Source organism: Xyrauchen texanus, chromosome 38 (genome assembly GCF_025860055.1).
Source record: "Xyrauchen texanus isolate HMW12.3.18 chromosome 38, RBS_HiC_50CHRs, whole genome shotgun sequence".
In the NCBI taxonomy this organism is placed as follows: Eukaryota; Metazoa; Chordata; class Actinopteri; order Cypriniformes; family Catostomidae; genus Xyrauchen; species Xyrauchen texanus.
This window is the reverse complement of record NC_068313.1, coordinates 25,702,588-25,727,242: the sequence shown is the minus strand read 5'-3', so window position 1 is coordinate 25,727,242 and position 24,655 is coordinate 25,702,588. Positions and strand designations below refer to the sequence as shown.

Genomic DNA, 24,655 nt, shown 5'->3' with positions numbered 1-24,655 from the left:
TTTTAAATTGTGTTTAGGCTACTGGTTTTCATTACATCAAATGCCATAGTTTGTTTTATAGAAGTCATGTTCCATCTAACATTGGAACATAAAAACTAAAATAATACAAAGAAAAAGAAACTATGGTAAATTATACAGGGGTAAATGGAAAATGGATTCAATGGCTTTAAAGCCTGTTCTCTGTTCTCTTCAAATTCTCTCTGATTGTAGAAAAATATAACTTTTTTTTTTGCTTCCAAGAGATCACAATCAGATTTTATCTAACTAGACAATGATGACTCTTAAGACATTACGGTTTCATTTTTGTGTTAATGCATGATTTTCTGTAAAGCTGCTTTGAAAAGATGTGTGTTGTGAAAGGCGCTATACAAATAAAAATTACTTGACTTAAATCAACAAGATACTGATGAAAGGAGTCCCAATTCAGTCACAGAATAATTTTGCCCCATCTAAATTAGGTGTTAACGTTTTACCCTTTAAAAGAAGTTATACAGTAATAAATGATTTAGACCTCTTAAATTTTCACAGTTTGTTTTGTTGCAGCCTTATGTCAAAATGCTTTAAATTAAAAAAATATATAAAATCTACACTCCATACCCCATAATGACAACGCAAAAAACAGATTTTTGATAACTTAGCACATTTATAAGATAAGAGAGGTGACCAAGAACCCGACGGTCACTCTGGTTGAGCTCCAGAGTGTGTGGAGATGGGAGAAACTTGCAGAGGGACAACCATCATTGCAACACTCCAACGATCTGGGCTTTATGGCAGAGTGGCCAGACGGAAGACTTTCCTCAGTGCAAGACAGAGAAAGAAAGCCTGTATTGGAATTTGCAAAAAAAAAAAAAGCACCTAAAGACCTCTAGGACAGTGAGAAACAAGATTTTCTGGTCTGATGAATCTGATTGTCCTCAATTCCAAGCATCATGTCTGGAGGAAACCAGGCACCGTTTATCACCTGCGCAAAACCATCCCAACGGTGAAGCATGGTGGTGTAGCATCATGCTGTGGGGTTGTTTTTTAGCAGCAGGGACTGGTGGACTGGTCAGGGTTGAAGGAAAGCCAAACGCAGCAAAATACAGAGAACTTTGTGGCACCGGTGCCACCGCTTTCAAAAGGTAGTCTAGAGCCCAGTAAATACTTAAGTACTTATTTTCCATGCATTGTAAATGACTTACTCCATGACAGATTCTATGGACAATTATTTATTATCATGAGACTGTCCTCCTTTCATTATCCACATGCATCTCTACTGCTGAGACTCACATTTAATCTCAGTTTCTCTGACAACTATATCTACTGCTCCTCTTAGCTACACGACTACGGTCAAAATCTGTGTCACCAATTTTTAACACAAAGTCTTATCCTTTCGTTTCAGTCTCGTCTTACAGCCTGGTTCTCTGACAAGCAATTGTTCTCTAACTCTCAACTCTCACTGGGACCTTTACAGAAGTAAACAGTCATCTGAAAACATGAATGCTCTTCAAGGCAAAAAACCCTCTAAAAGAAAACAAATAATTTAATGAACATACTTCAAGTAGTTTTTGAATAACAATTATAACAACATGCATGACAAGGTAGAGCTACTGATCTTATGTTAGCAATTCACAAATAATGTAATTTTAATGTAATCTTGGTAACACTTAATAAAAATGTTTAATTTCTTTACCATTAGTTAATGCATTATGTATCATGAACAAACAATGAACAATTCTTTTTTTTACATCATTTATTAATCATAATGTTAGTTAATAACTATACAATTGTTCATTGTTAGTTCATGTTAGTTCATTGTGCATTAATGTGCATTAACTAATACAACTTTTGATTTAAAAAATTTATTAGTATGTTGTAACTAACATCAAGTTCATTAGTTCATGTTAACTACAGTAATGTTGTTAAATAAATGTTAACAAATGGAAACTTTTTGTAAAGTGTTACCATAATTTTACTTTGAGCATAAACGTATAACTGCAGCATAAACCTTGCAAAAAAGTGGCAATGGGCACTTTAAGTACACACGTGCCATCAGGCTGCTGGCTATTTGACATTGGTATCTGGCAAAACCAGGCAGCATAAAAAGTAATCCACATGAATCCAGTCGATCAATTAATGTATTCTGAAGCAAATCGATAGGTTGGTTTAAGAAACAAATCGATAATTAAAACTTAATTAACTTTTTAAAAAAAAATTGCGCATTCACACAAGTTGGAAGAACGGTTTGCATACAACAGAGGAACGAATGCCACGTGAGAGTTCGTTTATTTCAAACAGCATCCAGTGCTCATCAGAAGCAATGATTTAAAGTTAATAAAAAAATGTATTATTGATTTGTTTTTAACACAAACCTATCGATTTGCTTCAGAATACATTAATTGATCGACTGGACTACATTTATGCTGCCTAAATATACCTTTTGAATCATCAAATAGCCAGCAGCCTGATGGCACTTGTTTACTTAAATTAAGGGCCTAAGAGCTTCAACATTTAGCTAAAAATCTTAATTTGTGTTCTGCTGAAGAAAAACAGTCATACACATCTGGGATGGCATAAAGGTAAGTGAATAATGAGAGAATTTTCATTTTTGGGTGAACTATTCCTTTTAATGAACACGTGTCAACATTAGACAACCACAAATTGTCCAAATGATTTGCCTTCATTTTGAACACCATTTAAAGTTTTTTATCAATTCAAACCCAACAAACTTCTTTTTGTGAAATGCTTAACTTGAAGCATCCAATTGCTTTCTTTAAAATCACTTTTATGTGGTTTGATGTTTTTTTTTCTAATGCAATGGCATTCAGACATTTAGAAGTGGCTCAATTGTCCAAATACTTTTTGGGGCCACAGTACGGTAGACTTGTGGCGAGCTCAAAAACATACAAGCATAACAAAAGCTTATCAAAATAATGAAAAAGCCCTTAGGGAGAGTGCAGAAAAAGAAATAAAACCAGTAGATGTTTACATGTTTTTCCCCTATAATAGCAAATGAAAGAGGGTATATACAGCTTCAAAGGGCACATATTCCCTTGACACAGAGAAAATAACAACCACAGCTGCTGTGTTAGTTATATATTCTGCTAACATAAAAGTTATACAGACCTGCCATGTTTCACTTAAAGTCTTCTATTGCTAAAAGCAGAACATCCCCCTCCTGGACCCTTGGCTGGTTATACTGCATTAGCTAATAAGGATAATACCATTTGTTGGCTGTCTAGAGACAGCTCTTTCAACACACATAAATGTCACTATTCCCTTAATTCTGAGTGCATGTCCTTTAATTAACTGCATGGAAACTGTATCTTAAGAGAAAAAAAGTGCTTTTATACATTAAATGGTTTAATTTACTCTACTAAAGAAGCAGACATGAGCAAAAGTATCAAAAGGAGACCAAACAAAAGGAAGCTGATTAATAGGATTCCTAATAAAATATTTTAACCTAATGAGTAATATCCACTAGCTGTTAACACATTATCCATTACGATAAACTCAATATTATCTAATGCAAGACTATAAACAAATGTTAAGAACTGGCGAATGCAAATATGTAGTCCACAAATCAGACATTGAAAAACATCCCCTTTTAATGTATATGGGGATACGGTCCAGATCAGGGTCTGAAATTAAGTGGGGCTAGGGGGCAAGAGTGCCAACGATAATGACAAATATGACCCTGGAATTCAAAATGAGGGGGCCAGATTTACCCTCATGCCTGACATTTGGTTTTAAAGGTGAAATTACCCACTGTAAAAATGGGCCTCTTGATGACCAAGTTTCATAATCACCTTTGGTTCTCATATTAAGACTACATCATCTATATGCACAAAACAAAGACAACAGATAATATTTACATAAAAGACAACAGATGTGTTACACTAGTCTGGTTAATACATAAGATAAGGAACACAAGAGTACATGGAGTTCTCTATCAGCCTGTGAGCTCTGCACCAACCCCTTAATGCACAGTGACCCTTGAATAATCTGAACTTTGATCTTCCCGAAAACACTTGTTTTCTTGGAAACTGACTAATCATGTGATCTGAACATTTTCCAATACTAGTTGACCTATTACCCTTTCAAAACAACCTACACATTTGTAGGTTGATATGTAAATGTGACGTAAATGTTATGTAAAGAGTACATCACTCACTTTGCAAAAACCTATAAATTGTTTTATTTTTTTTTATGGAGTCCACGCATTCACTGCGTGATGTAGCCAAGTAGGATAGACTACTGCATGTGCGCATTGAGAGTGCACACTTTCACTGTGTGACGTAGCCTATTAGAATGCAGTGTGCTAGTACAGGCATACATGGTCGCTGCACAAGAGAATTAAAGGGCTAGTTCCCCCAAAAATAAAAATTCTCATCATTTACTCAAACTCATGATAAACCAGGTGTGTATGACTTTCTTCACTAGACCACATTTTAAGAAAATCTGAAAAATATCTTAGCTCAGTAGGTCCTTAATATGCAAGTGGATGGTAATTTGACTTTTGAAGGTGCAAAAAAAGAATAAAATTATAATAATTTCAGTCAGCATAAACATAATCCATAGTGATTCCAGCGGTTAAATGAGTGTCTTCTAAAAGTGATACGATTGGAAAAAGATAAATATTTAAAAACTTTTTTCAAAAGTCTACATCATCCTTACGGTACGCAGCAGTATGTGCAAGTGACATACTTAAAAGTAATTATGTCTGAGCTTTATAACTTCTTTAAACACCTTCAACAGATGGCATGGTGACGGGGTAACTCACCTTGGTGGTGTCATCATGTGACCGCTGGTAGCGTTTCCAGCGGCAGCCATATATCCCAGTCAGACATGACAAACACATCTGTCTCTCATAGACCTGTAAGGGTTGGTGCTTCACCATGCTCCTTCAATCCAGACTCCACTCCCCCTCACTATCATCCCACTGACAGCCAAGGACCCTGCACAGACACAGAGGGCAATGAATAAACAAACAATAGATTAGCATTAGCACCATTTGAAGCTAACTGAAACAGCTGACACTCATAAACCCATATGAGCGGATGTGTGGAACTATGGGTCTATTTCCAACACTGTCACTATGCAAAGCTGTTCAAGGTCTCCTAAATACTGTAGGTACAGAATTCCTGAACCTGATCACAGTATTCAATTTAATCATTTCTTTTGCCATTTAATGCTTATTTGGCACAGCCAACAAGGGTGTTCATTTTTTTTTTGGCATTTTTATTGATAGGGATAATCGACAGACAACAGGAAATGATGGGCAGGAGTGTGGAGAATAAAATCAGGCAATGATGCAAACTGGACTCGAACTCTGTTTCCCTGCATTGACACCAACAATTGACTAGTCCAAGCTCGACTAGTGTGTCTAGATTTTTCTCATATTTGTTTTAAATATGATATTTTTAGTAATTTACTAAGTGTAATAACAGCGTGCTATGCTTTTGTTGGTATACTGTTTGCTGTAAAACTCTCTCAGAAAAGTAATCTTCAGAGTATACTATATGCAATAGTGCTGATGCTTTCTTCTGTCTATAGGTCTATAAACCAGTCTGTGGAATGGAAGAGGACCTCAAACCGGCCTTCCATTCATGTGCGTCTGGCACCAGATCTACACCGCTCCATTAGTAATTGTTGCTGAACTACTCAAGATAATAAAATCACATTCCTGCAGCTTCAGCTCAGAGATTTTCCACTGTTTATCAGTCACAGTAAAAGAGGTACTAAGCTTCTGTGAGTCTTATCGTGGATGACAGGGTGGCTCTGGGAGCAGCCAAAACAGTCATCTAAGGAGACCATAAATTCCAGCTCAGTGGATATACATTCACAGAAGTGCTTTCATGCTTAACAAGAATAAGAATTGTATGTCAAAGGCCACGTCCACACTAATGCATTTTGGTTGAAAATGCATTGATTTTGCTACACTGAAACAGTGTTTTCCGCTAACAAAAATGGAGACTATTGAAAACGGTGACATTAGGAAACGAAAACAGTTTAGTATGGACGTGGCATAAAGGTTGGATTGCACTGCCCCAAAAAACTCCAATGAGTCAAAAGTTGCCAGTTGGATTAAGGGAGTGTTCAGTCCAAACAACTTTTGCGCTAAAGAAAAAGAAGCTAAATGCAGGGTGGCGAACAGAGCAGGGGTCTGTTGCATAAACATAGCCATTTAAGACTGCGTTTAACAATTACTCTGACTAAACAAGACACCAGAGAAAGCCTGTTGCATAAAACAAGTACCCAGTTGTACTTGGTAAGACGGTCTTAAAAATAAATAAATAAATAAAATTCTAACAGAGGGTGCTCAGTTTTCATTTTCTGAAAATATTTGCTTTTTAGAAGAAAACAATGCTTCAAAACCAATTCTAATGAATAAATGTAGTTATTTTAACCCAAATAATAAGAGACTATTTAGCAGAGATGGGCCACTACTATTAAAATAAATGTGAGAAATCGGAATGCCCAACTGATGTAGAAAGAAAGTCCCGCATTAGAGGTAAAAGAGCCAATCAGCTTTTAGATATAGACATTGTCTGTACAATCAACTCGAGACTGTGCATGCACATTAGATATACAAACGGAGAACATTTAGTTTTTTGAGCTTAATCAGAGGTAAAATATTGATGTACAATTTATGATACCGATGTTGTCCGATTTAACTGCTGATTTGAAATATTTTCTTGATCGTAATCTTGACCAACATTTTTGGAGATTTCAGTCTTTCCCCATTCAAGTAGATAGGAGCTGCCCAGGAGTGTTCCAAAGATGGCTGCCGAGTGAACTGACTTGCTTAAAAGACTTGTTGTATCCAAAATCGCCCCCATCCACTTTAAAGTGAAGAGTGAATGACCAATTGTTTTTTTTTGGTCTTTGGTCTCGAGCTTTAAATTTTGGTCCTGTGCAAAGTTTTTGTGAAACTGACTGAAAAGGTTTAGATAACTAGGCCTAACTTGTAAGACTGGCTTAAAACAGTTTATGCAACTGGGCCCAGAACACTGGTCTCGAGCTGAAGTTTTTAAGTTGTGCGAGACACAGTACAACGGTCAAAGACATCCATTTAGCGCATATCTACATAGAAAAAACAACTGAAAAACAGTACAGATGGGTGCAAAAACATGTTTGTGTGAATGGCCCCTTGACAATGTTGATTTGTTTGTAATTTTGCCCAACAAACACCAACAAGATTAACAGACTGATCCAACAAAATCCAACAACTTGAAATGCAGATTATTTTTTAGTAAAAATTGTGACATCTGCTGCATATTTATGAGTGCTATAAGAGAAGGTTGTTCAAAGTGGCAGGCATTCATGCGAAAGCGTACATTGTTTTTAGCGCTAAACAATGTAAGCTTTTTTCTTCATACAACATGAGGGTGAGTAAATGTGAGAATTTATTTTTTTATTTTTGGGTGAATCATTCTTTCATTTAAGAAACAATAACAACAGCTTGGAATGTCAAATTGAAAATAAAAATGTTCATGCCTGCAAATGACAATCTTGGCAGAAACATAAAAATTACATAATCAGACTAGCATTCTTGGCAACTATATAAATAAGCATGGCACATATCTTCATGTACCCTCTCTGCTAAATGAAGCATTGCTGAGTGCAACCCAATGCTAATAAAGGACATTTTGACATTTGAAGGAGAGACCACCAACAGCCCATCCTTTGCAGTGCACTGCTGAGAGGTGTATCCGGCATTTAAAGTATCCAACAGAGCATAGGGAGTAATTTCCGCCACCAAGGTCTCATGTGAATGCGCTATAACCCTCCCCCAGCTTAAGAGAATGTTTTATTGTTTTATTAATACGATCCAATGAGGCATGGCTCAGATTTATAAAGTCAATGACATAGGAGGTAATGATTGTAGGGATAAGGATAAGCCACTGTTATGTACCGGTGATGAAATGCAATCATCAGCTGTTCTTTGTCTGAACACAACACTCAGAAAGGGAAAACAGCTATTACACAAAACCACGATGAAGTCACATTGCAGTCAACTGCAGTCTTTAAAGGGCAGTGGAGAAGGTCTACAAAACTCTATACTTTCATTGAATATGTCACAATTCAACAGTGTCACCAGTCCCCTTAATTATCAGGTAAAAACGAGACTGTCTTCAGTGGAACACAAAAGGAAATGTTAGGCAGTAAATGATGTAACTGATAACAGAATTTTCATTTTTGGGTGAACTATCCCATTAACCCACCCCCAACCTTTCCTGTCATCTTTGTTTTGACACTAATGCTCACCCTAACCCTTACAAACTTTCCTGCAAACTAATTGACTCTTGCTCCATATTTTTAAGGCTCTGAGATGGGTGAGACAGAAGGTTTAGGAAGAACAGTTTCCTTTCTGCTGCCTCATTTCCTATTGTCAGAAAAATAGCCTCCACTAAAGGACACGGTTCAGCAATTTGAATCTCGCACTACGTTATAAAGGAAAGAAACTGAAAAACATTAAATGAATATTGAGCTGTATCTTATTGTACATTCCCAGTCTTAATGTGTACAATTAATTGGTGTATGTTATCTAAAAAAAAAAAAAAAATTATAAACAATAAAAAAAAACCTGTGTCATCATAATCATTAATCAATCAAAATGAAATAACTTGCTCTGCATCTAAAACAACTTTATTTTTAGGCTGACTCAAATCACTCAAATTTTTCACCCCCTTCCCTCCAACCACTTGGCTCCATATGTTAACACCACTTTTTATTACCCAATTAATTTGTGATCAAGTTCTGCCCTAGACTTTTTCTCATTGAATATCCTGTTTTATGTGGAAATATGTCAGACTACAGAAGTAAAATAGGTTGCGAATAACATTTCATGTTATTAAATAATAATAAAAAAAATAAAATTAAATAATAATAATTAAAGGAATAGTTCACCAAGAAATTATCATATTTTATTCACCCTCAGACAATCCAAGATGTGTATGACTTTCTTCTGCAGAATGCAAACAAAGATTTTTAGAAGAATATCCCAGCTCTGTAGGTCCATACAATGCAAATTAATGGTCACCAGAATTTGAAGCTCCAAAAAGCACATAAAGGCAGCATAAACCAACATGATCCATATTCAGACTCCAGAGTTTAAATTCAAATGCGCATCAAAACAGATGAAAACATCAGTCATAGAGATGGTAGAAATGTTTTGAAGTTGCCAATTCAGAATATTTTGCCTTTATAAAGTATTTTATACAACCAGTTTCATTATTTTGTCCATCATAACATTACTGTTCTAACAAACTCTAGTCTGCTGACGAACTCACATGCCCATAAAGTGGTGCTTCATCACCATGGAATTAGTTGGGTATTCTGGGGCCCCTGACTTGATAGTGCTTTAGGCACCATTTCTATTAAAAAATACAGTTTTGAATTTGTTGTCAGGGCCCCCCTGGACCTGTGGGCCCCTAGAATCATTACCACTCATAAAACATTCAGTCGGTGAACCAGAAAATTAATGCATAGCTAAGAGAGTTGCATATATCAGAAATATCCACAGTCGCTAATGCTAATGAAAGAATGGAATGCAACAGGTGTTTTGTTTTACACACAGATTAAAAGAGGTTTGTTTGCACACAGCATAGAGTTACAGATTTTATAATCAGATGTGGCTTACTTGTTGCGTTTCTCTCATGAAACATAAACAGAATATGAGTGTGGCAGCGGGGACATGGTCAAGCATCTGTCCGGGGAGAGAGAAAGCAGTAAGGGCGCTTACACCTGAGCTAGATTATGTCTAACACATGTCTCTAATTCCAGTGAGCATGGGGAGAGTGGCATAGAAGCAGAGAAGGAGAGAGAGCCTGAGTCCAGTCGGATCGTGAAGCTAATGAGTTGTTCTGTAAAGCTGGAGTTGTTATTGTGAAAGAGAGCGCTTATAACACTTTCACATCTGTGCATGATGCGTGCGCTCAACTTGCACATGCACGTCTACAAAATAAAATGAAGCGCGATCATTTTGATCGTAAAAATTTATGTTTTACACAAGTAAGAACAGAACCGACGTTATAATTGTATAGTTATAAAGAGCAATTCCTTGAAAAATAATGAGTAATTCTTTGCATCACTTCATAAAGTCACATCCAACACAAATTAGCAAATTAATCAACATTATGCCACAATTGTTGTTGACTGAGCTTAACTTCTATTGAACCCAGAACTTTGAAGTCCTTTTGTACTATAAATCTCACATTTCACTTTTCACTACTACATTCTTCTTTTCACATTCTTCATGCATATTGCCACCTGGTAAGTTTTTGCACCCCCACTTATATCGCTTCTGATGACATGGATTTAACAACTGGAGTTGTATGGATAACTTGTATGCTGCCTTCATGTGCTTTTTAGAGCTTCAAAGTTCTGGCCACCATTCACTTGCATTATATAAACCTACAGAGCTGAGATATTCTTAAATACATCTTCAGTGTTCTGCAGAAGAAAGAAAGTCATAAACATCTGGGATGGCATGAGGGTTAGTAAATTATAAGAGAACATTAATTTGTGGGTGAACTATTCCTTTAAGAGTGGTCTTGGGTTGAAATCACATGTCTCTGAGTTAATCTACAATTATAACTTAAATGTGTTTATAACATAACAAGGTCACTCTGTCACAATGAGCGCAAGACGATGGAGTTAAACCATTTATAGTATTGCTGTAATCTAAACAAGCCCCTGTGCCATTACTGAAGATGCCATTGTAACAGGTCCAATTTGGGGAGACATTTAAAGTCACCATAGGCAATCAAGGTTTCCTCGAACTGATGCGCTACAAATTACTGCTATTGCAGCTTGACAAATAAAGAGACAGTTGCAGAAAATGTGAATAATAAACTCTTAGCTCTAGTGAAAGGTATTTAGTTTAGTTTCAATAGCAAGACACAGTATAAAGCTTAACAATTTACAGGATGAATGTGTTTTGTTTTAACTTGGTAGATATCTTTTTCTAAATTGTTCTCAGATTCATTTAATGCACCGTGAATAAACATTTACAATATGTAAACGTCACACAGTTTGAAAATATAACAAAAACTTAGGCCACGTTTACATGCATTCATTTTGCTACGTTTATGCATGTCACACAGAAATAGCGTTTTCTCCACTGAAAATGTAGCATTTAATTTTTATACTAAATGACAGCAAGTAAGTGACTAACTATTCCACCCTTGTCAATCTCTTTGGAGATATCAATGCTTTTACTAAACATGGTAGTAGAGATGATGAAGATGCTACAGACTCATATTAGCAGGTTGTTTATGTCCGATAACTCCACTCACTCACTCCCTATTTAAAAGCTAAAGATATTCAGGTCACCATCTGTTTGCTCAAAACTGCCAAATACCTCGCACAAAGCCCAAACTAAAATACTCCCTTACTAAGGCGTAGGTGTAACCTCACAGATTTAATATGTCTGGAAGGATACTTGCAGTCCTGTTTAAAAACACTTCAGTCTGGAATTTACAAAGACCACAAACAGTTCAGACCTGACTTTATCCATAGTACCACCGGTGTGAAAGCGGGGGTCTGGGGCCTATGAAATAAAGAATTCTAGAATCAAATTAAATTAGTGATGTTTTTGTGTTGAATAAATAAGTACAAGTAAAATAATATTGCATATATTGTACCATTGGAAATACCATAGTTAATACAATGCGTTACTATCCACCTTTTTCACAGACAGCGAAATTACCCATTTTGCTTAGCGCGTTCTTCCAACGCAGATGCAACAGACTTCCACTTCGCAACTTATTCCCGTTACCAAGCATTATAGTATCACTAACAACAGTCAGAAATTGAAGAACAGTCCGCGTTTACTTAACGTAAATCACTTTCTTACTAATGTCTGCGTATGGACCTTAGGTTTTGGTGGCAATCCCGAATAGATGAGAACACAATCACACACACATTTGCATGGTAAAGTTACTGGACTCTAAGGCTCGCTGCACGTGTGCCATACGTGTGTGTGAGAAAGAGTGAGAGACACACAGAAATACTGCATGCAGAGAGAGAGAGAGAAAATCCTTGAATAGGATGCGTAAGATTTAATTGCGTTTCTTGTTGTGCACTTCAATATGAAAACAGCCAAATCCTGGACATTTAGGGAATCCAGAAATCTGACCAGATGCTTTATTAATGTTCGAAAAAGAGGACATGTCCTTGAAGAGGGTGTATGGTCATCATAGGTTCCATTTAAATTTCGATTTATGGCCGATTAATCGATTAATTAATTTCTGTATTAACAAGTGTCGCTTTCTCACGCACTCTGCTGACAACAACTGTACCTCATTAACATACACTCACAATGTGACAAGAGTTATGAATCTCATAAAGATAAATACAATTAAAAACAACAAAGAGCTTGGTTTAAATGTTTTTCATCTTTGTTATCTTCCAAAATGACAGACATCATTAAGAATTATCTGTTAATGTTTTAAAAAAAATAGGCAAGTGACAGAATGTTTCAGCATTGGCAGCTTTTATGGGGGCTTATTGTTGTGACATTCCTTTTACAGTCGTTTTTAAGCCACCTGTAGTTGTTATAACAACCCTATAACAGAGCATATTCATCCAGAGCCTCCGCTGCTCGCAATCACCATTAACGTTAGTCTAGCTGATATCAACAACTAACCGGAAGTGTGGAGCATTCGAGAGGAAGTCTCTCGCCGTAATGGCGCCACCCATGGAGAAGTCAGGAAAAAGGTGGATAGTAAAGGGAGACGATAGCACTGTCCATAGCACAGTGTTTTCTCCTGATTTCCTAGTAAGTGCCATTTAGAAATTCAAGCCATTTAATTAGGTGTTAAACTAGTTTATTACATGGCACTCTGGAATGCTCGTGTCTGACTGTTCAATGGCGCCATCTAGCAGTCTAATATTGTTCAGTAACAACCGCAAATGCACCACTCCGCTCATCCGGGTATTTGTGAGCCATCGTTCCAGCCTCACTGATCACTCTGCAATCTCTACAAGTAGGCTAATTAAATAATTTCAACTAAAATCAATGTGTGCATTTATTAATTTATTTCACAAATAGTATTGTAATAATATGCCTGATGTGCAGTCAGACAGTCATTAATGACAAAATAAACACCAAGAACTCATACGTTCTTGTGGTGGTGGTGTAGTGGTCTAAAGCACATAACTGGTAATCAGAAGGTCGCTGGTTCAATCCCCACAGCCACCACCATTGTGTCCTTGAGCAAGGCACTTAACTCCAGGTTGCTCCGGGGGGATTGTCCCTGCAATAAGGGCACTGTAAGTCGCTTTGGATAAAAAGCGTCTGCCTAATGCATAAATGTAAACGTAAATGGACGTAATCCGGAGGTGGATTTCAACTGTTAAGTGATTTGTTTCTTCTCATTTAGTTACATAATTTCAACACAAATCAATGTTTCATGTCCATTTATTTATTTGGCAAATAGTCATGTACTAGGCTAGAATGAAGTGTAAGACTATCAATTTCATATAATAATCATCAACAGAACTCCAACAGAAACTGGAAATGGATTTCAGCCATTCAGTGATTCATTCATTCTTAATTAAGTACATAGTTTCAATGAGAATCTATATTTTATGTTCATGCATTTATTTATTTGGTTAGCAGTCATATAATAAGTGGGATAGTATACAGCCAGACAGTTGTTATTGCAAAATAAACCTCTTCGGGCTGATGCACTGTCTGTGCTTTTTTGCTATAACAACTGGCTAACTGTATATTATCCCTTACTTAATCACCGACACATTTGGGTTTTCATAGGGGATTACAAGAAAGAACTAACTGACGATCTCAAACAGGTTCCACACTGCGTGTCTCACTGGTTCTCGGGGTGCTATTTATAATGGTTAGTGTTGCACAGTTGAGAGCTCGAGTCCGGTCCGTGAGTTAACGCACATACGTGTGTTCTGTTAATACGGGAGTGCTGTTCCATTCCACTTTAGAAGCCTTTGTTGTTTTATGTTGTTTCTCAAATGCAAGAGAATACGGTAGCGCATAAAAGGGAATTGGCCAACACTCTAGTCACATAACACTGTAGTCGCACCCGTATAAAATATTGTTCGAGAAACATTCAGCCTATTGAGCAAACTAAAAATGATGCATTTAATTCACTTATTTCTTATGGTGCTTAATTTTATAACAACCTTATTCCTGATAGACAGGTAATTAAAAAAAATACTGCACCGAAAAGGTTGGAATTTATCCAGTATGATTTTGTTACCCAACACATTAAAAAGATAATTTCTAAAAAAGCAAGGATTTATGCTACTTCTAAAAATAAATTCACTTCAATGACCTATAGTAGATGGGACATTAAACCTAACCAGCTGTGATGCAACAACTTTCCAGCGACAAGCACTTTGTCTGTGCACAGTGAACATAACCTGCTGCACAACACAGCAAAATTCTATTAATTTGTATTGTTTAATGCACAGTCATGAATAGAGGGATTTTGGACCAATGAAGTTTCACAGTGGGCAGGGCAACTCAGCACAATGCTGCAGAAATTAAAACAAATCAACAATATCAACGTCCTGCTGCAGATGGTTAGGAAAAAGCTTGATAGTTTTTATCGTTTGTCTCATCACTGTGGTAAAACACAAAGCACAGGCCACGTACACTAATAATTTAGCACTAGTGATAACACTAAAGATTATGAAGTGTGCGCTGACCTAAAATTGTGCAAGCACAACCAGCTCAAGTCTAATAAGCTTATTCTTGGTGACAGAATGACAAAAAGGTCCATGTATGATTGATTTCGAACATCGATCTATTTCATCCGAGGAATCAGCGGTGAAGAAAGATATGCAGCCAGCTCAGAATGCTAATTTGCACAGTAAAATGCTGAAGTGGAAATATGCTAATTCAAAGGGCCCAAAAGGCAGACAAAATTATGGTTGTGTATTTATGCAATGTTTTCAAACCATTTTAAGACAGCCGAGAATACACTGGATGAATTGTTTTCAGAAATTTCAAAAATGTCAGATGTATGAAGTTGCTTGTGAAGCTGTAGGCAAATATTATGACGAATGAATATCATTCATTACATCATCTGTCAAGACATTTGAAATTTTAGTCCATAGAGAAAGCTTGAGGACTACAATCTACACCGGCAGACAGCATTGACAACCGTGAATCTATGCCTTATGGCCTCTCTAGCCAAAAGGCATATTGTCACATGGGCAGTCCCAGCACAATCTGTGGGCATCATAAAAAATGGGTGTAAATTAAACTATGGCACATTCAAAAACAAATGCTTTATACGCAAGACAATTTTTGTAGCCAAAAAAACTATAATGAGAATGTAATCATCAATGTAAGAATGTGAGCTTTTATACAGCTACAGTTGAAGTCAGAAGTTTACATACACTAAGGTTGTCATTAAAAGTCATTAAAACTAGAAAATGTTTTGAGCCACTCCACAGTTTCATATTAGCAAACTATAGTTTAGGCAAGTTGATTAGGACATCTACTTTGTGAATGACTTGAGTATTTTTTACAAAAATTGCTTCACTTTTAATTGACTATAAAATCACAATTCTAGTGGGTCAGAACTTTACAAACACAAAGTTAACTTTGGCTTTAACCAGCTTGGAAAAAAAAAAAGTGTACAAGATCTTAAATTTTTTAGAAAGGTCCTCTGGTCTGATTAAACAAAAATGTAACCGTTTGACCATAATGACCAATGTTATGTTTGGAGGAAAATGGGTGAGGCTTGCAAGCCAAAGAGCACCATCCCAACTGTGAAGCATCGGGGTGGCAGCATCATGTTGTGGGGGTGCTTTGTTGCAGGAGGGACTGGTGCACTTCACAAAATAGATGGCATCATGAGGAAGGAAAATAATTTGGATATATTGAAGCAACTAAACTATATTGAGCTCAAGACATCATTCAGGAAGTTAAAGCTTTGTCACAAATGGGTCTTCCAAATGGACAATGACCCCAAGCCTCCAAATTTGCAGCAAAATGGCTTAAGGACAACAAAGTCAAGGTATTGGAATGGCCATCACAAAGCCCTGGCCTCAATCCAATTTTTGGACAGAACTGAAAAAGCATGTGCGATCAAGGAGGCCTACAAACCTGACTCTGTTACACCAATTCTGTCTGGAGGAATGGGCCAAAATTCCAGAAATGTATTGTGAGAAGCTTGTCGGAGACTACCCAAAACATTTGACCCAAGTGAAACAATTTAAAAGGCAATGCTACAAAATACTAACAAAGTGTTTGTAAACTTCTTATCCACTGGGAATGTGATCAAAGATATAAAAGCTGAAATAAATAATTCTCTCAACTATTATCCTGACATGTCATATTCTTAAAAGAAAGTGGTGATCCTAACTGACCTAAGGCAATGTTTTCTACGATTAAATGTCAAGACTTGTGATAAACGGAGTTTAAATGTATTTGGTAAGGTGTATGTAAACTTCTGACTTCAACTATATGTCAGATAATTTTGTAAATACTGCATTAAAGTATGAAATGAGACGTAACATTTTAAATGCATTCAATGTCTTTAAAATCAGTCCAAAAGGGCCTCCGAGCCCTGATTTACACAAGCTATGGTGCAGAGGATAAACATGATCTATGTATAAACCCACCTACTTGTGAACGTGGTCAGAGTTTAGTCTTACTGTCAGAGTTTAGCCTCACTGTCAAAGACAGTTCTGAAAATTGTTACGTAACATACCAAGTTCAACAACATTCCAGGGCACAAGTAATAAATAAAATAGAATTTCTCTGACTGTATGTCTTTCTATACATCATCCATAGAGAAAAAAAAAAAAGAGGCAGAGTTTAAACAAATCAAGCATTGACTGAATTATTTTCTACTCCACTTTGCACACTAATGGTACTTTCATGAGTTCACACGTTCATGTAATGTTCATGTAATCTTTGAAATGAAGAGAAGGTAAACATACACTCACCTAAAGGATTATTAGGAACACCATACTAATACTGTGTTTGACCCCCTTTCGCCTTCAGAACTGCCTTAATTCTACATGGCATTGATTCAACAAGGTGCTGAAAGCATTCTTTAGAAATATTGGCCCATATTGATAGGATAGCATCTTGCAGTTGATGGAGATTTGTGGGACGCACATCCAGGGCACGAAGCTCCCGTTCCACCACATCCCAAAGATGCTCTATTGGGTTGAGATCTGGTGACTGTGGGGGCCATTTTAGTACAGTGAACTCATTGTCATGTTCAAGAAACCAATTTGAAATGATTCAAGCTTTGTGACATGGTGCATTATCCTGCTGGAAGTAGCCATCAGAGGATGGGTACATGGTGGCCATAAAGGGATGGACATGGTCAGAAACAATGCTCAGGTAGGCCGTGGCATTTAAACAATGCCCAATTGGCACTAAGGGGCCTAAAGTGTGCCAAGAAAACATCCCCACACCATTACACCACCACCACCAGCCTGCACAGTGGTAACAAGGCATGATGGATCCATGTTCTCATTCTGTTTATGCCAAATTCTGACTCTACCATCTGAATGTCTCAACAGAAATCGAGACTCATCAGACCAGGAAAAAATTTTCCAGTCTTCAACTGTCCAATTTTGGTGAGCTCTTGCAAATTGTAGCCTCTTTTTCCTATTTGTAGTGGAGATGAGTGGTACCCGGTGGGGTCTTCTGCCATTGTAGCCCATCCGCCTCAAGGTTGTGCGTGTTGTGGCTTCACAAATGCTTTGCTGCATACCTCGGTTGAAACTAGTGGTTATTTCAGGCAAAGTTGCTCTTCTATCAGCTTGAATCAGTCGGCCCATTCTCCTCTGACCTCTAGCATCAACAAGGCATTTTCGCCCACAGGACTGCTGCATACTGGATGTTTTCCCTTTTCACACCATTCTTTGTAAACCCTAGAAATGGTTGTGTGTGAAAATCCCAGTAACTGAGCAGATTGTGAAATACTCAGACCGGCCCGTCTGGCACCAACAACCATGCCACGCTCAAAATTGCTTAAATCACCTTTCTTTCCCATTCTGACATTCAGTTTGGAGTTCAGGAGATTGTCTTGACCAGGACCACACCCCTAAATGCATTGAAGCAACTGCCATGTGATTGGTTGATTAGATAATTGCATTAATGAGAAATTGAACAGATGTTTCTAATAATCCTTTAGGTGAGTGTATGTGGCCATTATGTCCATAATGGAGGGCTCAGGCCTTGACCCGAGCCCAATGAACTCTCCAGACTTCCTTGTCCGATAAAGTGGTAACTAGCCATGAAGTTGGAGTTGGGGTGGCAGAGGGATGCCAGATGAACTGTCGAAGAGGTAAGCAGCGGAGGTAAGCAGCGGTTTATTTACGCTTACTCCAGTGTTGATTGGTTGGATTAAATGAACATGCACATCCTGATATACAACACATTATATACAATTTTATATTTATTTTAATTATATTATCTACTCCATTCACCAATTACTTCATGTGGATATAGGTAATGTCGAACTCCATTTATTTCCATAAAGTGTCTCACACTGAAATCATATGCATTTTAATATTACAGAATTCAGCAGTGCTGGCATGACTTGCAGAGAACAGTCTTGAAGAGGATGGCTTGCTGGCCTGCTAACAGACATAGTTGAGGGCTTGAACCTCCACACTGAGGGAAATATGACTCCTCATCAAATGTAGTAATTTTTATTTTGTATAGCTTTTTTCACAATATACATCATTTACAATTAGCTTTAGTGAGAAACATGCCTCCAATTTACATTCATTAATTTCCAAACTGACTTACAAATTAGGTCCTAAAGTGCCCAGTGAACAGCTTAATAAAAAACCATGCCTTGAAGTCTTTGTCTTTAAAATATGGTAGGTTGGACTCACAAGCATCATAAGCCTTGAAGCTGTTGAAGACTCGACAACATTAGACTCACAAGGTCAAAAAAATCTATGACAACAATAATAGTCTATATTGTTTCTTTATTAACAGACCTGCAGTAATAAAAGTTTATTAAATACAATACTTATTGTGTATTAAGAAGATTACCATTATAATCTCCAAGTGTTTGACAAGTGTAATGGTGTTACTGCATGCTGCCACAGTTGGATATTATATCATGCTCACTATAGTCTGTATCACAGTGATAACTGAAGTTCACTGTTATCCTGAACCTTTTCTTCTCCTGTAACAGAATACTAACATGTTTCTACTGTCAATTCCTACTGTTCCAACTCATGAGGAGAAAAGTATTTGTCATCTGAAACAACAACAACATTAAGAAAAGTGATTTTGTATTTTTATAAAAATAAACAAAAGAACAATAAGAGCAATTTTTATACAGCAAGTCTGACTGTATAAAACAGTTTGAGCTTCAAGATCTGGACGTTGAAACCATCTTGCATTATTCAAAGGACCTTAGATGTAGTTACACTTAGATATATATTTGAAACTTCCAAAGGTATTACCTTATTACCATAAGTAGATTTTAACTGTGAAAAAAACTAATAAATTCAGTAGTGATTTTATTAGTGCCTCTAATGACAATCTCTGTGTCATGCAAATTAAAGACTGGTTTATGGACACACGGCTGGTGCCACATTTCACCCAATAATATTCAAGAACAAATATGCAATTCACCGTCACTCCATAACAAACCACCATATAACTAGGGAGAGAATGAACTGGGTCAAGTGTCCAAATGAAAAAGGAAGCTTTTTATCACTGAGAGTTCTGGGCTCTGTGTGGGTGGAGAGATCAGGGAAACCATTTTCGCCTTTTCTAGCAGGACAAGGAGAGTACATCTTCGGTGGAGAAAAAAAAACAACCAGAGCAGAATGCTGAGCCATGAATATCTGAAGGAAGACCTTGATTGATAGATCTAAGACACTGCAATAGCTCTGGGTTAAATATAGCTCCTTTCCTCTAATGTATAAGCTACCGCAGCCCTGAACACTACTGTTAGACACAATGCTATTTTTTCACTTGATGCCTTTGTGAAAGAAACTGATTGTATAGATAGGGGGAAAACTTGTTTCAAAGTATTCCAATATGTTGTGGCACAATACTACATCGATGCATTATCATTTTTTTTAATAATTTTATAAAAAATAAAATAAAAAAATAAAAAATAAAAAAGAGAGACTGACCACCATTCTTAGAAAAAAGAAATGAACATGGGGCTGTTCACACAAGATGTTTTCTTGACAACTTCGACCAGTCTGTCTCTGCTTTTTCAGCAACTTGTGTCATGAGTGCAGCATTTTCAGTTGCTGCATCTAGCTTTCATTTTTAATTTAATTTAATTTGACCAATTGTCACACATTATACATACATTTCTGCATATACATGGTGAAATTATTTATTTTTCACATATCCCAGCTAAGCTGGGGTCAGAGTGCAGGGTCAGCCATGATACGGCGCCCCTGGAGCAGATAGGTTCAAGGGCCTTGCTCAAGGGCCCAACAGTGGTGTCTTGGTGGTGTTGGGGCTTGAACCCACGACCTTCTGATCAGTAACCCAGAGCCTTAACCGCTGAGCCACCACTGCCCCCAGCGCCTCAAGTTCTGATTACATGCACCTGCATATCATTAGCGGCTAATCAAGGACTGCATATATACCCCACTTTCACACACGCTCTTTGTCAGTTCTCATCGATAGCATCTCTGACTCAAGACCTTTGTACTATGACAAACATACCGATGTCTTCATTATTGCCTGCAAGTATCATAAGAGTGTTGGGAGATATCTGTTCATGGTGTCTATTCCCTGACTGGATATTACTCACCTGCTGTTTGCCACTCTGTTCAACTGGATTCACTCACAATGTCTGCATCACTGTTTCAGTCATCAGATCAATAAACCCTGCTACTGAGTTCATATGCCTTCATGAGTCTCTCAATGACACCTTTAACTTTTAAACCCTCACGCTTTTATTTTGACATTCTGAACTCTCCAGGAAGTCCTGTATGTGTCTGCTTGTAGGCACGGTCACAGTAGTTTAATTTGCTTCTTATTATTTATTCTGGTAAAAAAAAAAGACTACCCAACTGCCGTTCTAAATGCATATTATAAGTGAACTTAACTATTGAGCATCTACATCTGTGATCCGCTTAAAAACGTCAGTATCAGAGAAGATACGATCCAGAAATCCAATCGGCGCATCCATAGTTCTGTGCAAACAACCCCAGAGTGTGCAAGAAAACTAAACATATTGTGACACTAGTTATATGCCTATCTGACTACACTGCAAAAGTAAGAGCTAAGAATACATGTCTACAACCGGTTTAATTTTTAGGGATATCCATCTAGTTTTCCACGTTTTGTGTCAAGTGTGCAAGAAAACTAAACTTCATGTTATTTTTTTTTATTATTGACACTACTTAGGCTCTGCGATGAAGTAAAGCAGTAAGTTTAGCATAAAGGACCAAATTCCAATGAATATGAATGAGATACAAGTGAGTAAATATAGCAATATACATTATGAACTGCAATGTAATAAATTGAATTGCAATACTAACATATCACAGCCCAGATATCAATATAAGATTTTGTTGCCAGGTCCTTGCTGATTCCCACTGTCAGGAAAAGTAACGGTCATGAAAACAATGGAAAGAAAATTAAACACTGGCTCTCATTAAAGTCATGATGAGGCAAAACATTACATGCAATTACCAGCCAATTAGGAAAAATAATAATTTGTATTGTATATCTGACAACTACTTTCAGAAAGCATAATTCACCCTAAAGAAATCTCAATTACATGTATAGGCATTATTTAGCAGCTCTGTAAAAAGTGACACAAAGTACTTTTCACGCACCAGTTACTTACGTTTTACAGCGCTAAATGCCCCCATCAGATTAATTATAAGGTTTGCGATATAAAGTTGCTGTGTTTCTTTCTCACATGATGGAGACAGTCTATGATTTAAAATGCCACACATGAGACCTGGGCTGTGTCTGCAGACTCTGGATATTTTAGTTACTTTATGACACTAATTAAAAACAGCAGGTGGTTGCCTTTTGGGAAAGAAGTGAGACAGTAGAGGAACAAAAGCCAAAATCATAACTAATCTGCAACCCGTTATATTTTTCAAAAGTGAAAGTAACAATGGCCAACAATTATCTCAAGGACATTTGTTTTTAAAACTATATGATGTTGGGTTTCATACAGATTATATTTTGACTCATTAAGATCACAAATTCACTTTTAGCATATGGCAAGTTCTCTTATTTTGGCATATTACAAATCCATTTCCAAATTAAATGTGACTCTTTGCAAGAATTCAAGGATGGACATGGTCTGCATACAACAGCTGATCAATTAGGCTCTTGCACGCACTCACTCATTCACCTCACCAGAACTTTACCTTATTCATGCATATCAGAGACAGTATTAATTATGAGTACGAAGCTTAAAGATGATGGGGTATCCAACCTCACCCCATGCAACATACTGCTGATGTGGAACAATGCCATTTAAGAAAGATCAACAGTGGCTAATTTATTGCCCATCATCTATTCAGGAGAGTATGAATGAAAATTACATTTATATTAGGGATGCACCAATACCACTTTTTCTCATTCGATCCGATTCCAATATCGGAAATCTTATTATCAGCAGATACCAATTTAGAATATAATTACATTATTGTGTGGAACTAAAAAAATAAATAGATTTTTTTTTAACTTGTATCTGGACTTTAGTGGATTCAGATCTCTTCTTTTGTTCAATTTAGTTGTAAGCTATCAGCTCACTTTTCATTCACACAGTTCTTTTTTGGAACCCATTCAACTTAATATTATTATCATTAGTAAACAAATAATAATATATTATAATAGTAATATATCTCAATCGTTCACCTTCAAATTTTAAATCCTTTTATTTTGACATTCTGAACTCTCCAGGATTTCCTGTATGTGTCTGTTTGTAGGCAAGTTAATTCGCTTCTTATTCAAACTCTGGTAAAAATTGTTTTTAGAAAAAGCACCTCCATTGCCGTTCTAAATGCATATTATAAGTGAATCAAACTATTGAGCATCTACATCTCAGATGTGGTTTGTTAGTAGCGCTCAAATATTGCGCACCGCGTGAAGGCTAAACATATCCGTGTGTGTGTTAAACAGAGCAGCACCATTCACTGACACGCTGGAGCTGCACATGCATTTGATATATTTACTTATTAAACACAGCCTTTTGCGATTCACAGAGCGATCGCACGTCTTCAAATGGCTTTGAATAAAATGCACAAGTCATATGAACTGCTTTAATTGTGTTTTTATGGTTCTTTTATGTCATTTTTCTCAGAAGGCTGCTTTCTTAAATATTTTTATAGAATATTTGACATTATTATTATACATTGTCAACAAATTCTAGAAATGAACACTGAGAAAATAAAGAATAAATACAAATCAAATAAATAGCTAAATAAACATCAGTAGGCCTTCTGTTTAGTATCAGTCAAATGCTGACCATTAAAATAAAGAATACATAAAAATTGAATAAATAGCTAAACAAACATCAGTAGTTCTGTTTAGAATCTGTGAAATGCTGACTATTTTATTACTGCCAGTCAATTAGGGGCAGGTTGTAAAACAAGAAGCATTTACACCTGCCAAGACAAGAAAAAAAACAGCAACAGTGGTGTTATACCATATTCTGCTATATATGTTCAGGTGAAACTTTAAATGGTGGAAAACTAGACTTTTAAATATTACATTTTATAAATGCAACGACAAGAACTGTTCGGTTGAAGGGGTATCAAACTGTGAATCCTGAACAAAACCGTTTGGTGAATGTATGTTTACACATTAGCTTTCACTCAGCTGACAAGCAATGGAAGTAGCTACGTGGTTATCTAGTTATAAGCTCTTTGTCACAGAGAGTAAAAGATGGACCAGCATTGCATTTCACCAACTAGGTAACAATGTAGCGTGAAATAAACACTCAACAGAAACAATCACTGCACTGTTGTATGCTGTGCTGCAAAAAGATGCTCTGATGCTTACCTTTCAATCTGCTACATTACTGACTGCAGGAATGTTGAGTGACATGGTAGTTAGGGACAGGGTTAACGTTATATTAGATATATTAAAAAGGGAAAATGATGGGGTCATTGTATATTAACTTTCCAGTATGTATTTCACAAACTAGTTAGCAACTTACCGATAAGACACCACTTAACTCTGCACTGCTTAACACCGCACCACCCAGTCCATAGCATCACAGTCACTGTGTGAGTCGGAGCATGTTCTACTGGACAAACTACATTATGACACCAATTCTAAAGCATAGTTTTCTGCATTATATGTTCTGAAAAAAGTTTTCATATCTGCAAACATATACACCGATATCGAAATATCAGTGAAAGGCTAATATCGGCTGACCGATATATCAGTCGGGCACTAGTGAGCACCCCCTGCTGGACACCCTAATACCTCTTCCAGCAGCAACCTTAGTTTTCCCAGGAGGTCTCCCATAGAGGTACTGACCAGGCTCAGCCCTGCTTAGCTTCAACCAGTCTTGAGTAATGGACATAAAGACATGACACCACTGAGTGGTGCTCTTTAAGAAATCATTCCTCAGCCATCTAATACACTGCCTGCAATCAACCAACTTTTTTTTTTTTGTTTATGCTATGGGGTCTTGAAATATGAATAAAAGTATGAAAATATGATTATTAATAACATTTATTTTATATT

At 36.8% G+C, this 24,655-nt stretch overlaps 1 protein-coding gene across 1 annotated transcript in view; it reads right to left on the bottom strand.

Moving 5' to 3' along the window:
• The window catches only part of LOC127632094 (glycerophosphodiester phosphodiesterase domain-containing protein 5-like), an 81,094-nt gene that overhangs the window by 39,017 nt on the left and 17,422 nt on the right, over window positions 1–24,655 (bottom strand). Inside the window, 1 exon segment of the mRNA XM_052110578.1 lies at window positions 4,763–4,937. Within this exon segment, the coding sequence (XP_051966538.1) occupies window positions 4,763–4,879 (117 nt within the window). The 5' untranslated portion in view covers window positions 4,880–4,937.